We start from the raw sequence: 13,405 nt of genomic DNA, 5'->3' as shown, positions 1-13,405 counted from the left end.
CTATATGTCAGTCGTTCTTCGATCTTTCTAAAAATAGCAGACCTACAAGCTCGTAGCGCGCCACTCGGTGGCGCGCTACGAGCTTGCAGATCTGCTATTTTTCAATAGCTAAAAAGCATGACGTCAAAAGGGGTTCCCTCCCAAAATGGGTTAAAATATGGAATATGGATTTGTAACGGCAATATCGAATCGATATCGCAATATTTGGCAAAAATACCAAGATATTAAAATGTGTCAATGTGTGTGTGTGTGTGTGTGTGTGTGTACGTGCGTACAGTAAAAAGATGCCAAAGCTGAACTACCAAATGACACGGCATGACACAGACGACCACATATTTACAGTGCAGACACAGTTTAGTCTATCGTGTCAAAATGTTTGCTGTACCTCTTCTCTTTCACACCCTCTCTATCTCTCTCTCCCCCTCCCTCTCCCTCCCTCCCTCCCTCCCTCTCTCTCTCTCTCTCTCTCTCCCTCCCTCTCTCCCCCTCCCTCCCTCCCTCCGTGCCTGGTACTACCAGTCTCTCGCTCTGAAAGCTGCAATTCAAAGAGCTGATTCTCTAGTCTACTGCATCAGCATAACTAAACACACACACACACACACACACACACACACACACACACACACTCACACACACAGTCTCTCTCTCACACACTAATGACTAATGCAATCTACACAAACTTCATAAACGCATTTCTGCAGTGTGTGCACCATCACAAGTCAAATACAAACACTCACAGGCATGTTGAACATATATTTGTGCACGCCATGCTGAAAGTTCCCTATGTACTGGAATGAGCGTCACCAGGAAGATGAAACCACCCACCCCCCACCCCCGTACAACCCCACCCCCCCTCCACCCCCACCCCTCTCACCAGAAGGATGAAACCACCCCTCCACAGCTCACTAGATCAACGACAACTCCCTGGTACAACTCCCTGGTACAGCGTATAGAAAGAAACGCTGATAATCTGTGGTATGCAATTTACAAGAATTTAGGCATTTATGACGCTCCTAAATGACATGAGCCTGTGGTACAGTATAGCTGTAATCTCCATAACACTGTCACGCAGCACTTCAATATCCCATACTTCATTGAATCCTCATCATACTGAATGTCAATAGTGAGAAATTGTCTATCTTCTATAACCCATTCTGACCTGAGATCAGATTCATACGAGGTTTCCACTGGACACACACTGGTCTGATGAACCCATTCTGACCTGAGATCAGATTCTAAAAATGTCAGTCGTTCTTCGAATTTTTCAAAAATAGCAGACCTACAAGCTCGTATCGCGCCACTCGGTGGCGCGCTACGAGCTTGTAGATCTGCTATTTTTCAATAGGTAAAGCATAACATGATGCTAACACCAAAATGGGTGCCCGGTCAGAATGGGTTAAATCATCATCATACTGAATGTCAATAGAGAGAAATTGTCTATCTTCTATGAGCAACAACACGTCACATTGCAATGTGTTGTGAGCTTGTAGATCAGCTATCTTTTGCCGAATTCTCACGTATTTTCTTTTTTATATATATATATTTTTTTATCCCACGATTTTGTAACCCATTTTTCACCCCTGTGTCAATCAGCTCTACACACCCTCCACCCAACCTAGTCCCCTGGGGGACAACGTATTTCTCACGTATTTTCTGTCAAGTCTTTAACCCATTCTGGTGTTAGCATCATGTTATGCTTTAGCTATTGAAAAATAGCAGATCTACAAGCTCATAGCGCGCCACCGAGTGGCGCGCTACGAGCTTGTAGGTCTGCTATTTTTTTTAAATCGAAGAACGACTGACATTTTTAGAATCTGATCTCAGGTCAGAATGGGTCCATCAGACCAGTGTGTGTCCCAGTGGAAACCTCGTATGAATCTGATCTCAGGTCAGAATGGGTTAATGTGCGAGACTTATATGTAAACCCAGACACACTGATCCCACCACAGCTCCTTCCTCGCTCATCAAACAAACAACCATCGCTATAGCAGACAGAATGTCAGATTAGCCAAACACTGTAATTCAGCTGAATTTCCACATCATACAATTACGGACCACGGTGTTCAAAATACATACTTTTTCTTTCTTTTCGTGAAATATGCTGAGCGGGTCTAATATATACTTTGGCAGGACACACACTCACTAGAACTAAAATATGACAACAAGGATGGTTTTATGGAAGCAAAAACCAACCCCCACCCACACACACACACCCCACCCCAAGAACCACAGCAACTACAGGAAAGCTCTGGCTGCATTTTACCTCTGAACGTAAGAAGCGCGCGAGAGAGAGAGCGAGAGAAACTGCAGCAGTGCAGAGATGAAGTTGAGTCCACATACTGTATATACGTACTGTAGCAGCACTTACTGTACCAGCAGCGAGACAAACAGCACTGTCTGGAACATAACAATTAATTACAGGGATTGCAGATAATTGCTGGTACAAGGTATTGATGTGCACACACAGCAGCAGTAGTGCGTGTGTGTGTGTGTGTGTGTGTGTGTGTGTGTGTGTGTGTGTGTGTGTGTGTGTGTGTGTGTGTGTGTGTGTGTGTGACACTGTGTGTGACTGTGTGTGTGTGTGTGTGTGTGTGTGTGTGTGTGTGTGTGTGTGTGTGACTGTGTGTGACTGTGTGTGTGTGTGTGTGTGTGTGCGTGTGCGTGTGTGTGTGCGTGTGTGTGAGAGAGAGAGAGAGAGAGAGAGAGAGAGAGAGACAGAGAGACACAGACGGACACCAGGGAAGTGATAATTAATAACAGGATACACTTTGATGGCTCCTGACTTGGTACCGATGGCCATCAGCTGCAGTTTGGGGTCGTAGGCCAGAGCGCTGGGCTGGTGAGGAAACCCATGTTCCACCGTCTGAGGAGAGAGAGAGACAGAGAGTTACACACAGTCTGAGGAGAGAGAGAGAGACAGAGAGTTAAAACAGCAAAGGGAAAACTATCTGACACATTGGAAAGAAGCAACACAAAAGCAGAGTAAACTAGAATGCTATCTGGCCCTAAACAGAGAATACACAGTGGCAGAATACCTGAGCACCGTGACCGACCCAAAACAAAGAAAAATCTTAACTAGGTACAGTGAGCACACAGTCTCGCGATCGAGAAAGGCCGTCATAGGCAGACCTGTATCCCGAGAGAAGACAGACTATGCACCCACTGCACACTAAACGAAGTGGAAACCGAGCTACACTTCCTAACCGTCTGTCCACTGTACCAAGACATCAGAGACACATACTTCCCACAGATTACAACCACACACGGAGATTTAGAAAACGTGACCAATGACAAAAAACTCCCATATCTGCTGGGCGAAGTACAACAATGTGCAAACACAGCAGCAAGATTTGTGAGTTGCTGTGATAGGAGAAGGATATCAAATGGAACACAACCACCCTAAAGACTAATCATTGTGTATATTCCTGCACTATACCTGCATCGAGTGATCTTGGTACATAGAAGTTGATCTATTGAAGATTCTGACCTTCAAAGTACATAATTTTTGTTTTGATTGTATTGCTGTATTGCTGAGCTGTATTGTTCTTTCTGCTTTAGCAATGTAAACGTGTGTGTGTGTGTGTGTGTGTGTGTGTGTGTGTGTGTGTGTGTGTGTGTGTGATCATGATCACATAGCATGAGTCACCATTGTGAGTTTGTGAGGTATGCATCGTCTGTTTGTCTTTAAAGAAATGTTTGAAAAAAATGAACACAATTATATTGTCACAATATACGATATTGAGGTATTTGGTCCAAAATCATATTGTGATAATGAATTTCGTCCCCATTTCCCAGCCCTGCTTACAATTTACAATTCAGGCATTTAGCAGACGCTCTTAATCCAGAGCGACTTACATTAAGCAAGAACAGAAAAGCATGGGAATACATCACATAAAAAGCATTTATCAAGAAAGTAACAGTGGAATATCTATATAATGAAACTAAAGACATATTCCACTGTTACTTTTCCTGCGTGCGCGTGTGTGTGTGTGTGTGTGTGCGTGCGTGCGTGCGTGCGTGTGCAGTGCACACACACGGGACAGAGAGGGACTGCGCAGTCAGCGAGGCGTCTAGAAGGGAGGACACCCTTAACCCATTCTGACCTGAGATCAGATTCATACGAGGTTTCCACTGGACACACACTGGTCTGATTAACCCATTCTGACCTGAGATCAGATTCTAAAAATGTCAGTCGTTCTTCGAATTTTTCAAAAATAGCAGACCTACAAGCTCGTAGCGCGCCACTCGGTGGCGCGCTATGAGCTTGTAGATCTGCTATTTTTAAATAGATAAAGCATAACATGACGCTAACACCAAAACGGGTTCCCGTTCAGAATGGGTTAATAAAAAGCTTTAAAAAGTCGTGACTTGAAGGAGCATTGTTTTAATTGTTTTAATTGCAACGTTCTGCACAGGGCCTCGTTAAGTGGGATTCATTAACATGGATTCTCTCATGTTTAGCCCATTCTGACCTGAGATCAGATTCTAAAAATGTCTGTTTGAAAATGACAGTTTTCTGAAAAAGCTATATGTTTCTATGTCAGTCGTTCTTCGATTTTTCAAAAATAGCAGACCTACTTGTAGATCTGCTATTTTTCAATAGCTAAAGCATAACGTAATGCTATAACACCAAAATGGGTTCCCGCACAAAATGTGTTAGTAGACAGCTGGGGAAATGTTTAGCTCCGTCAGCGCGAAAGAAAAGACCAACAAACAAATTGAGGACATTTTCTGGGAAATCTGGGTTAATATTAACATATATTATTATTCTAGGACAAGTGGTTCTCAACCAGTGGTCCGGGGACCACCAGTGGTCCTTGAGGGGGTTCCAGGGGGGTTCCAGCTTGTAGGTCTGCTATTTTTGAAAAATCAAAGAACCGCTGACATAGAAACATTGCTTTTTTAGAAAACTGTCAGGATGTAGAAGACATTTTTAGAATTTGATCTCGTGAAAATGCGGCACAAATCTCTTTTGACGTCAGACCTAAATGGGTTAACTCTTCAGAGGTAAAACCAGTTAAATTATTGTTAAACATCTACATTACTTAATTTACAAGAAGTCTAAACACAATTAGAGAATGTAGAATAATTGTTATTTTGATCAACGTTTTGCCTGTTATCTCTCCAAATGGTACCAACATCAATACAGCATGGAATGGAATTGCGGACAAAATCTTATCCAATGACAACAGAATATTTTGGGTCATCTGAGAGGCTTAAAAAAGCTCATCAGATGGTGGTCTGTGGCTGAGATTCCAAGACATTGTCGACGGGATTGTCGACAATCATTTTAATTCAATAATTGTATTGACAGAAAATTGCAACTTTGCACGGAGAATTCAAAACAAACATGGTGTATGCTAATGTTGTCTATTTAGTTTTTTTTGTTTTTGTTTCCTCCTTGTTTTTGTTTTTCTCGTTTTCTGTTTTGCTTTTTGTTTGTTTAAATTTCTATTCTATAAATGTCATTGTTTGTTTTGTTTATATGTTGATTGTTATGCATATCTTCAACAGTATTATGGAATACGTTGAGATAAGGATAGGCACTTATAAGCTTTAAGCTTCTGCCTATGCCTTTTCGATCACAAAAAAAAAGAAAGAGTAAACTGTTTTTTGTGTAATGTCTCCCTCTGAAAGATCGAAATAAACTATTCATTCATAATGTTTGTTGATCTGTCATAATAGGTGATCATTTGGGTCAAATTCTGGACCAGTTGACAGGGGGATGAAACAGTGTGTGTGTGTGTGTGTGTGTGTGTGTGTGTGTGTGTGTGTGTGTGTGTGTGTGTGCGTGCATGTGTGCGTGCGTGCATGTGCGTGTGTGTGTGTGTGTGTGTACTTTGTCAAATCAATAATATTTAGCACAACACAAGACCCACCCATCCACACATACCACTGAGGGGACATTGCATTTGACTTACATAGATTACATTAGATTGCATTCATTCATTAACCATAACATAACATGTCTGTTAGTGTTAACCATAACATGTTTAACCTTCATAATAATAAATCCACTGTGAGAAACTATGAGAAAATATGACCAAAAGCTACAGAAGGAGGTGCTTCTGAGTACAGTACAGACATGAACATGGGCGTGGTCAATCTCCCAACCCTCTGATGATGAATGATGAACGAAATTATGAATCTGTTTTTGATTCAGTGAACATCTGAAAGTGATAAACCATAACTGTATAGACTCGATGACATCATCATCATACCAGGAAGTTATGCAGCAACGCCTACTGTACTGAGTGGCAGAAAACTGATCTTTGGCCTTGACTGACAGCCCGTACACATCCAAACAGAAAAGTCATATCTGATCGCATTAACCCATTTAGGCCTGACGTCGAAAAAATGTCTATTTTAAAATGTATTTTTTTCTGAAAAACCTCATGTTTCTATAGCAGTCAGTGGTGCTCAATATTTCATGTCAAGGACCCCAAAAGTTATATGTAATTGGCCACCGACCCCCATCTGAAAAGACAGTCCTGGAAAACACCATTGTGCTCTTCTCAGAGTCAACAGGACTAGTGAGGTCCAACTAGGCAATGCTGCTCACACTAAAAAAAGAACTGGCCCTCCAATATGTTCTGAAAACAATTAAGATATTCTATATTTAATTTTTACTCTGTTCAGAGACGAGACATTTAAGAATTTGTTCATTCAAACGCAATCATTAATCATTATATAAAGAAAGGTAGAGTACTGTGTTAGACAAAGCCTGAAGTAAACTAGTGTGTTTATTCCCTTTGCCCTGTGATCCACTGCCCGGGATTTATCTTCTCACTCCGTGCCAAAGTCTGTTGGCTCTGAATGATTGACACAGAATGCAGTCAGACAGACAGCAGGTCAGACAGACAGCAGGTCAAGGACAGTCAGACAGACAGCAGGTCAGACAGACAGCAGGTCAGACAGTCAGACAGACAGTCCTTCTCAGCTGGTTCTCGCCCTGGATGTCAAATGGAACGTGTCGTCACTGCCGTTGCAGTCAAAACGAAACAAAACAAACATTCATTCATTGTCAATTAAAATTATATTCAATTCACAACTGCTATAAGTTATATCACTGGTCCGGAGAAATACAATCTCACTTCCTACCATCATGCCTCCCATGCTAAACACACATGCACCCTAATGGTATGACAGACAAGGCAACACTTCTCTCATAAATGACCACCCACATGGCACAGGTCAAAGTGTAGCCCAGGGACCCTGAAGGTTATTTGAGAGGGTTCAAATGGACCGTTATACGCAGGGGTTGACACAGAGCCACCTGCCTGTCGGGCAAGTACAGGTCATGTTCTACTTGCCCAAAGGTAAAAGCAAAGCAAAGTTACCATGTTTACCCAGGGTAACTGGACTAAGCTCAAGAACTTGTTTACAGCCAGGTTCAATGCCTTGCTCAAGGGCACTTCAACGGTGGTCATTTGAACGTGCCGGTCCGGGGATATACGAACTAGCAACCTTCCGGTATCAAGACCGCTCCGCAAACCGTTCGGCAACCGCTGCCCCTAAGCGGGCATGTCCGCTTGCCCGAAAAATAAAATTTCCATTAAAAGGTCACATTTGCCCATGTAGGGACAAAAGGGGGGGGGGAATCCAATCGATAACTGCCGAGTGACTACAGTGACTTTGAAAAAAGAGAGACTGAGTGTGACTACTTAGTTGTAAAACGCTAGTATTGTTCTTCATAAATAGCCTATATTCAGGGCTGCACACAACATTTTTGGTCTAGTACTCAGAGGAGCACCTGGAGGAGTTACTTGGTGCTCCTAAAATGTTGGATGAAAGAGGGATGCATGAATAACTTATAGCAAAACGATATTTATTGGATAAGTGGGGACTGGGGAGTCAATGGAGAGTATTGCAACTCTAGATTCATCCCATTATTTAAAAAAATCCAGAGTTGCAAATTTGCAGCTATAGGTCCATGTGTATTCCAGCCCTATATGCATATTCTAATACAAACTTCTTAATACTTCCTTTGATTGATTGATTGAAATATGTATTAACAGTTTGCAGAATTACAGTACATTTCAAGCACAAACTCATATTATCCTAAGGATAATATCAGCATCAAAGCAATATTTAGATACTTTTTTTATGTTTTATTTAAATAGCCGATCTACAACGTGTTGCGGAGGCGACACGGTGTGAGCTTGCTGATCAACTATTTGTTTAACGTACGACACGTCGTACGGCGAAGCATACGTCAGGCTTCCCTTTTGTTTTTAGCCGAGGCGACGTACACACAGTCAACGCAGAGTCAGACAGTCAGACACACATGGCTCCTCGGTGCAAAATAAATAATGTACACTACCCGACATTACGATAAAAGCTGGGTGACTGAAATTCTTTGTCCCTGTATATAAAAGGTGCCGTTTTTAATCGGCCAGACTGGGATGCTCACGACATATTTTGCACCACATTTCGCTGCGCTCAGCATTAGTTTGGAGCCATTATTATTATTATTATTAGACCCATTTAATGAAGACGGAATTTGCACAAACTCCACTTGCCCGAATGTTTTATTTACTTGCAGTTGGACAGGGGTCAGGGCCAGGGTCAGGGGTTATACTTTGCTCACCAGAATAGCAACATTAGTCTAGGTGATAACATACTGTATGGACACCGTCCAAACTATAGTTTCACTTCTTGTACCTCACATAGAACCAACAGGGGGGGGGGGGGGGGTCTCCCCAGAGTAAAAGACAATCTCACATTTTACCCACAATGGCTTATTTCCAACTTTAGTGGCGACTGGCTTGGAGATCATGAAACCCCCCAGACTCAAATTCAATGGAAATGCTTTCACCCGATTGGCCCCTCGATCATAAACGGAGCGGTTCTGAAACCATGTTTAGAAGAGTGTGGGCTCTTAAAACCAAAAAGCTACAAACAAGGTTATGTCCTCTACAGCGCTATAGTCTCCATGACAGTGTTTCTCAATCAGTGGTTTGACATCCAAGATGCATTCTCACAACGCAGGCTCTCACGGGGACGAGTCTGACAACTTGAACTTACAGACAGACAGAGGGGAGAACCTTGTGTTATATTAAATATTATAACTTACAGCAGACAGAGGGGAGAACCTTGTGTTATATTCTAAAACAATGGTTCTTAACCCATTCTGACCTGAGATCAGATTCATACGAGGTTTCCACATGGACACACACTGGTCTGATTAACCCATTCTGACCTGAGATCAGATTCTAAAAATGTCAGTCGTTCTTCGATTCTTCAAAAAGAACCAGACCTACAAGCTCGTAGCGCGTCACTCGGTGGCGCGCTACGAGCTTGTAGATCTGCTATTTTTCAATAGCTAAAGCACAACATGATGCTAACACCAAAACGGGTTCCCGTTCAGAATGGGTTAACTTACAGCAGACAGAGGGGAGAACATTGTGTTATATTCTAAAACACTGGTTCTTAACGTCCTATATGGGCTGAGCAACTGAACAGCACCAACTCACTGCTCTCTGAACCATCTGATAAACCCCCCCCCCCCCCTTTTCCCCTCACTGTATATGTTTATTTTCCCTTTTTGCTTCCTTTATGATGAATTCCTGTTCTGTTCTTTAACTACATAGAAGTGTCTATTTGTACGTCTCTAAATGTTTTGATGAATTGAACACGGTGGACCCTGTTGTAAAACAAGTGTAATGCTTAATTGGGTCGTCCACTCACAGTTAACAGTCTTTGTATTGAGTTTGTGCTTGAAATGTACTGTAATTCTGCAAACTGTTAATACATATTTCAATCAATCAATCAATCAATACATACAATACAGGGCAGGCTGGACTGTATAAAAACAGAATATCCGCAGATGAAATCATTGTGCATGCATCAGCGATTCTTAAACCCAAACAAAACTATCTAACAAAACCAAACCCGAGCAGTGTTCCATATGGACAGCAGCATCATGATAATAATAATTATTATTATTATAATTATGATGTCCATATGGACAGCAGCATCATGAGTCTCTCTGGGGGAAGTTCTGACTAAGCTATAAAATGTTCCAAACCACTTAAAGTAATCCCAATAATCTGCACCCTATCTTGATAATCCGTATTATTGTCCACACCAGGGGTGTTCACTCTAAATTCGCAGTATTAGAGACAGTTAGAGGATGGTGTCTGTCTGCATGTGCTTGAACGTTAGTTTGAAATCACAGAGCTCCCAATTGGCTGTAAATGTAAACACACTATACTAATACAACTCTAAACTCTAAATCAGAGCTCCCATTTGGCTGTAAACATAACACACTATAGCCTATACTGACTATACTGAACGTTAGTTTGAAATCAGATTCAGAGCTACCATTTGGCTGTAAACATAAACACACTATACCAACGCGCCGTGAAAGCAATTAAAAACCCACACTAGATGCATTCCAGGCTCGCCTTCTTCAGCCATGCGTTTTTAAAAACCAGCATCATCTATTAAAACAAAAAAAAGCAATAGGAAGCCTATAGAAATCAGGACGACAGAGAGAGAGAGAGAGGGAGGGAGAGCAGAGAGGAGAGAGGAGCGGTCGAGCTGGGAGACCAAAGATTCACACACAACACACATTCCTGTGTGTCCATTGGTATTGTATAAACTCCCGAGTGTCACTGTAGCGGTGTAGCCTATACTACTGTATACACACACACACACACACACACACACACACACACACACACAAACACATGTACCAGTAACCTTGGCTTAATGGTCTGCTGGAGGGACCGTTACATTTTGGCGCACACCCAAATTAAACTGTAGGAATGATGCAGACTGCAGAGTAAACCTCGCTCGACTCGACTCACTCCTCCCCTCCCCAAAAAGAATGTGCCGTTATACCCCAAAACTAGCCAGAGCTCTAGCCTCTCTGTTTTGAGGGACAAGGGGAGAATTCCCTGGTAGCCTACAGTCACAGACAGCAGACCCAAAACTAGGCTTTAGGTTCTCTGTTTTAGGGACAAGGGGAACATTCCCTGGTACAGTCACATCACAGGCAGCAGCCCCTAAACTAGCTGTTTTAGGGACATGGGGAGCATTCCCTTTCCATGGTACAGTAACAGGCAGCAGCCCCAAAACTAGCCTGGGCTCTAGGTTCTCTGTTTTAGGGACAAGGGGAGGCAGCAGCCCAGCTAGACAAACAAACAGACAGACAAGTGCATCGGTGTTGTTGTGTTGTGTTGTGTTGTGTTGCAATTAGCAAAATGTTAAAACGTTCCGTGTTTACTTTCTTTACCTTGTTGAAGGCGAACAGCTCCTGCTTGATCTTCTCTCGCTGCGGGTCGTTGCCCTGCCGACGAAACCTGAACTTCATCATCTTGATTAGAAGAAGAAGCTCCAAGCCTCCCGAACAGGGACCGACCGGCGGGGAGGAGGGATTCGGGGAACCGAGGAATGGAATCGGGGTGGGGTGCGTGGTGGTGTGGGCCGGCCGGGGGGGATAAATCCTCAGCCAGGGGTTGTTGAAGGAAGGGGTGCGCTCGAAGCACTAGTCCTCCATGCAGGGTAAATATAAATGAAAGCCAGGCTGGCTTCTTTCTTGCAGCAGCAGCAGACAGACAGGAGGCTCTGCTGCTGCTTTCCTAGTGTTGCAGTTTACTGCGTGAGTGTGTGCGGGGCTGCGGCGCTCTCTCTCTCTCTCTCTCTGTGTGTGTGTGTGTGTGTGTCTCTCTCTCTCTCTCTCTCTGTGTGTGTGTGTGTCTCTCTCTCTCTCTCTCTGGTCGTGGGTTGGGTTAGAGACCCACTGTTTCCCAAACGGTGGCTCTGGACCCATATTGTGGGTCACACAGACATTTATTATGGGTCCCTTTATTTATTTTCTATTTGTTTCCTATATTTAGTTTTGAGTTATTATTATTGTTGTCTAAAAAGTAAAAACATACAAAAAATAAACATTCCCCAAAAAAATAAAAAAAATAATAGTAATCATGAATAGAAAAATAATCAATGTTTTGTTGTTTTTTTCAGTATAATTTAATTTAAAAAAATCTAAAGAATTCCATATTATTTCATACAGAAGGATGGTCTTTGTCGCACCTCCAGCGGTGCCATGGAGGACTATGCATGGCAGGGGCGTCCTCTTCCCTGAGCCAAGCCTAAAAGCCTGACCGCATACCAGAAAACAAGCGAAGCAACGCGTTCTTGTGAGCTTGGAGATCTGCTCTTTTCACTCGTTTGTTTGGGTCTCTTTTCTTTTGGCTCTAAAAGTTTGGGAACCACTGGGTTAAAGCCACAGACCGCCCCGCCCCCCTCCTCCCCGGTTCTCACACGAACCCCGTTTGTTCCGCCCAATCAGCGAAAAGAAATCTGTGACCAATTATTCACGCACGCCTACAACAGGCCCCGGCTTTGTGGAATGCGATGTTCGATTTAAGGCACCGGGCGCGCCGTTGAAATCCCGTTTAGTATAAACAAACATAGACTCGAATCTTGACTCCACCACCTCGGCATAACCACGGAGAGGAAATTGAACATTCCCCTGAGTTTTGTAAAAAAGAAACGGGGCACGTTTAACAACCAATAGCAGTGAAGTATTTATAATTTGGCTAGTACCAAGTGGACTTGATGGTACAGGACGGTACAGTAGCCTATAAAAGACATCTAGGACACCGGCCATCAATTAATATTCACAAACATAATGTAATACAAACTTTTTTTAAATTATTTCCCACTGTACAATTCTTCAAGTAATTAAGTTATCCACATTACATACATACAGTCACATTTCCAAACAAAAATATATTCTATTACAATTTGAAAATCATTGTAGTGCAAATTATTCTTTCAAAGTTAGTCATGATGTGGTGTGGCCATCTTTAGTTTTATAGAAAGTTTAAAAAAAAATGGGCCCCAAAGAGGGCAGGAAGCAGTACACAAAATGTTACAATTATTCACCTGCACCCCATATGGATAATCAATTTATGCAAATTATGTCAGTGATTCTCAAAGTGGGGTCAAGGTCAGGGACCCTCAGGGTTCCTAAATAGTAGTTACAAATGGACCCTTTTAGACTGCATGGGTTACAGTTACACTGTGTTCTGCCTCTTACTAGGGCAGCGGTGGACGAACGGTTTGCGGAGCGGTCTTGTGCATATTATATACCCTCTATAAAACAAGGTTTGAGAACCACTGATTGGTGCCAATGTTCTGACCTGTGGTTCTGTCCTCTGGCCCAATCAGGAGGCAACGTGACTCTGGACCTGTGGTTCTGTCCTCTGGGCCTATCAGGAAGCAACGTGACTCTGGACCTGTGGTTCTGTCCTCTGGGCCGACACCAGGAGGCAACGTGACTCTGGACCTGTGGTTCTGTCCTCTGGGCCTATCAGGAAGCAACGTGACTCTGGACCTGTGGTTCTGTCCTCTGGGCCGACACCAGGAGGCAACGTGACTCTGGACCTGT

At 43.0% G+C, this 13,405-nt stretch overlaps 1 protein-coding gene across 1 annotated transcript in view; it reads right to left on the bottom strand.

The window, feature by feature from the left end:
* Positions 1-11,593, bottom strand: part of llgl1 (LLGL scribble cell polarity complex component 1) — an 80,859-nt gene extending 69,266 nt beyond the window's left edge. Inside the window, exons 1-2 of the mRNA XM_080777071.1 lie at positions 11,243-11,593; positions 2,766-2,863 (exon numbers count right to left, since the gene is read on the bottom strand). Of these exons, the coding sequence (XP_080633197.1) occupies positions 2,766-2,863; positions 11,243-11,323 (179 nt within the window). The 5' untranslated portion in view covers positions 11,324-11,593. The remainder of the gene's footprint in view (positions 1-2,765; positions 2,864-11,242) is intronic.
* Positions 11,594-13,405: the final 1,812 nt, after the last annotated feature.

This window comes from Protomyctophum bolini (genome assembly GCF_963924005.1).
Source record: "Protomyctophum bolini genome assembly, chromosome: 11".
NCBI lineage: Eukaryota > Metazoa > Chordata > Actinopteri > Myctophiformes > Myctophidae > Protomyctophum > Protomyctophum bolini.
This window is presented reverse-complemented; position numbering and strand designations above follow the sequence as displayed.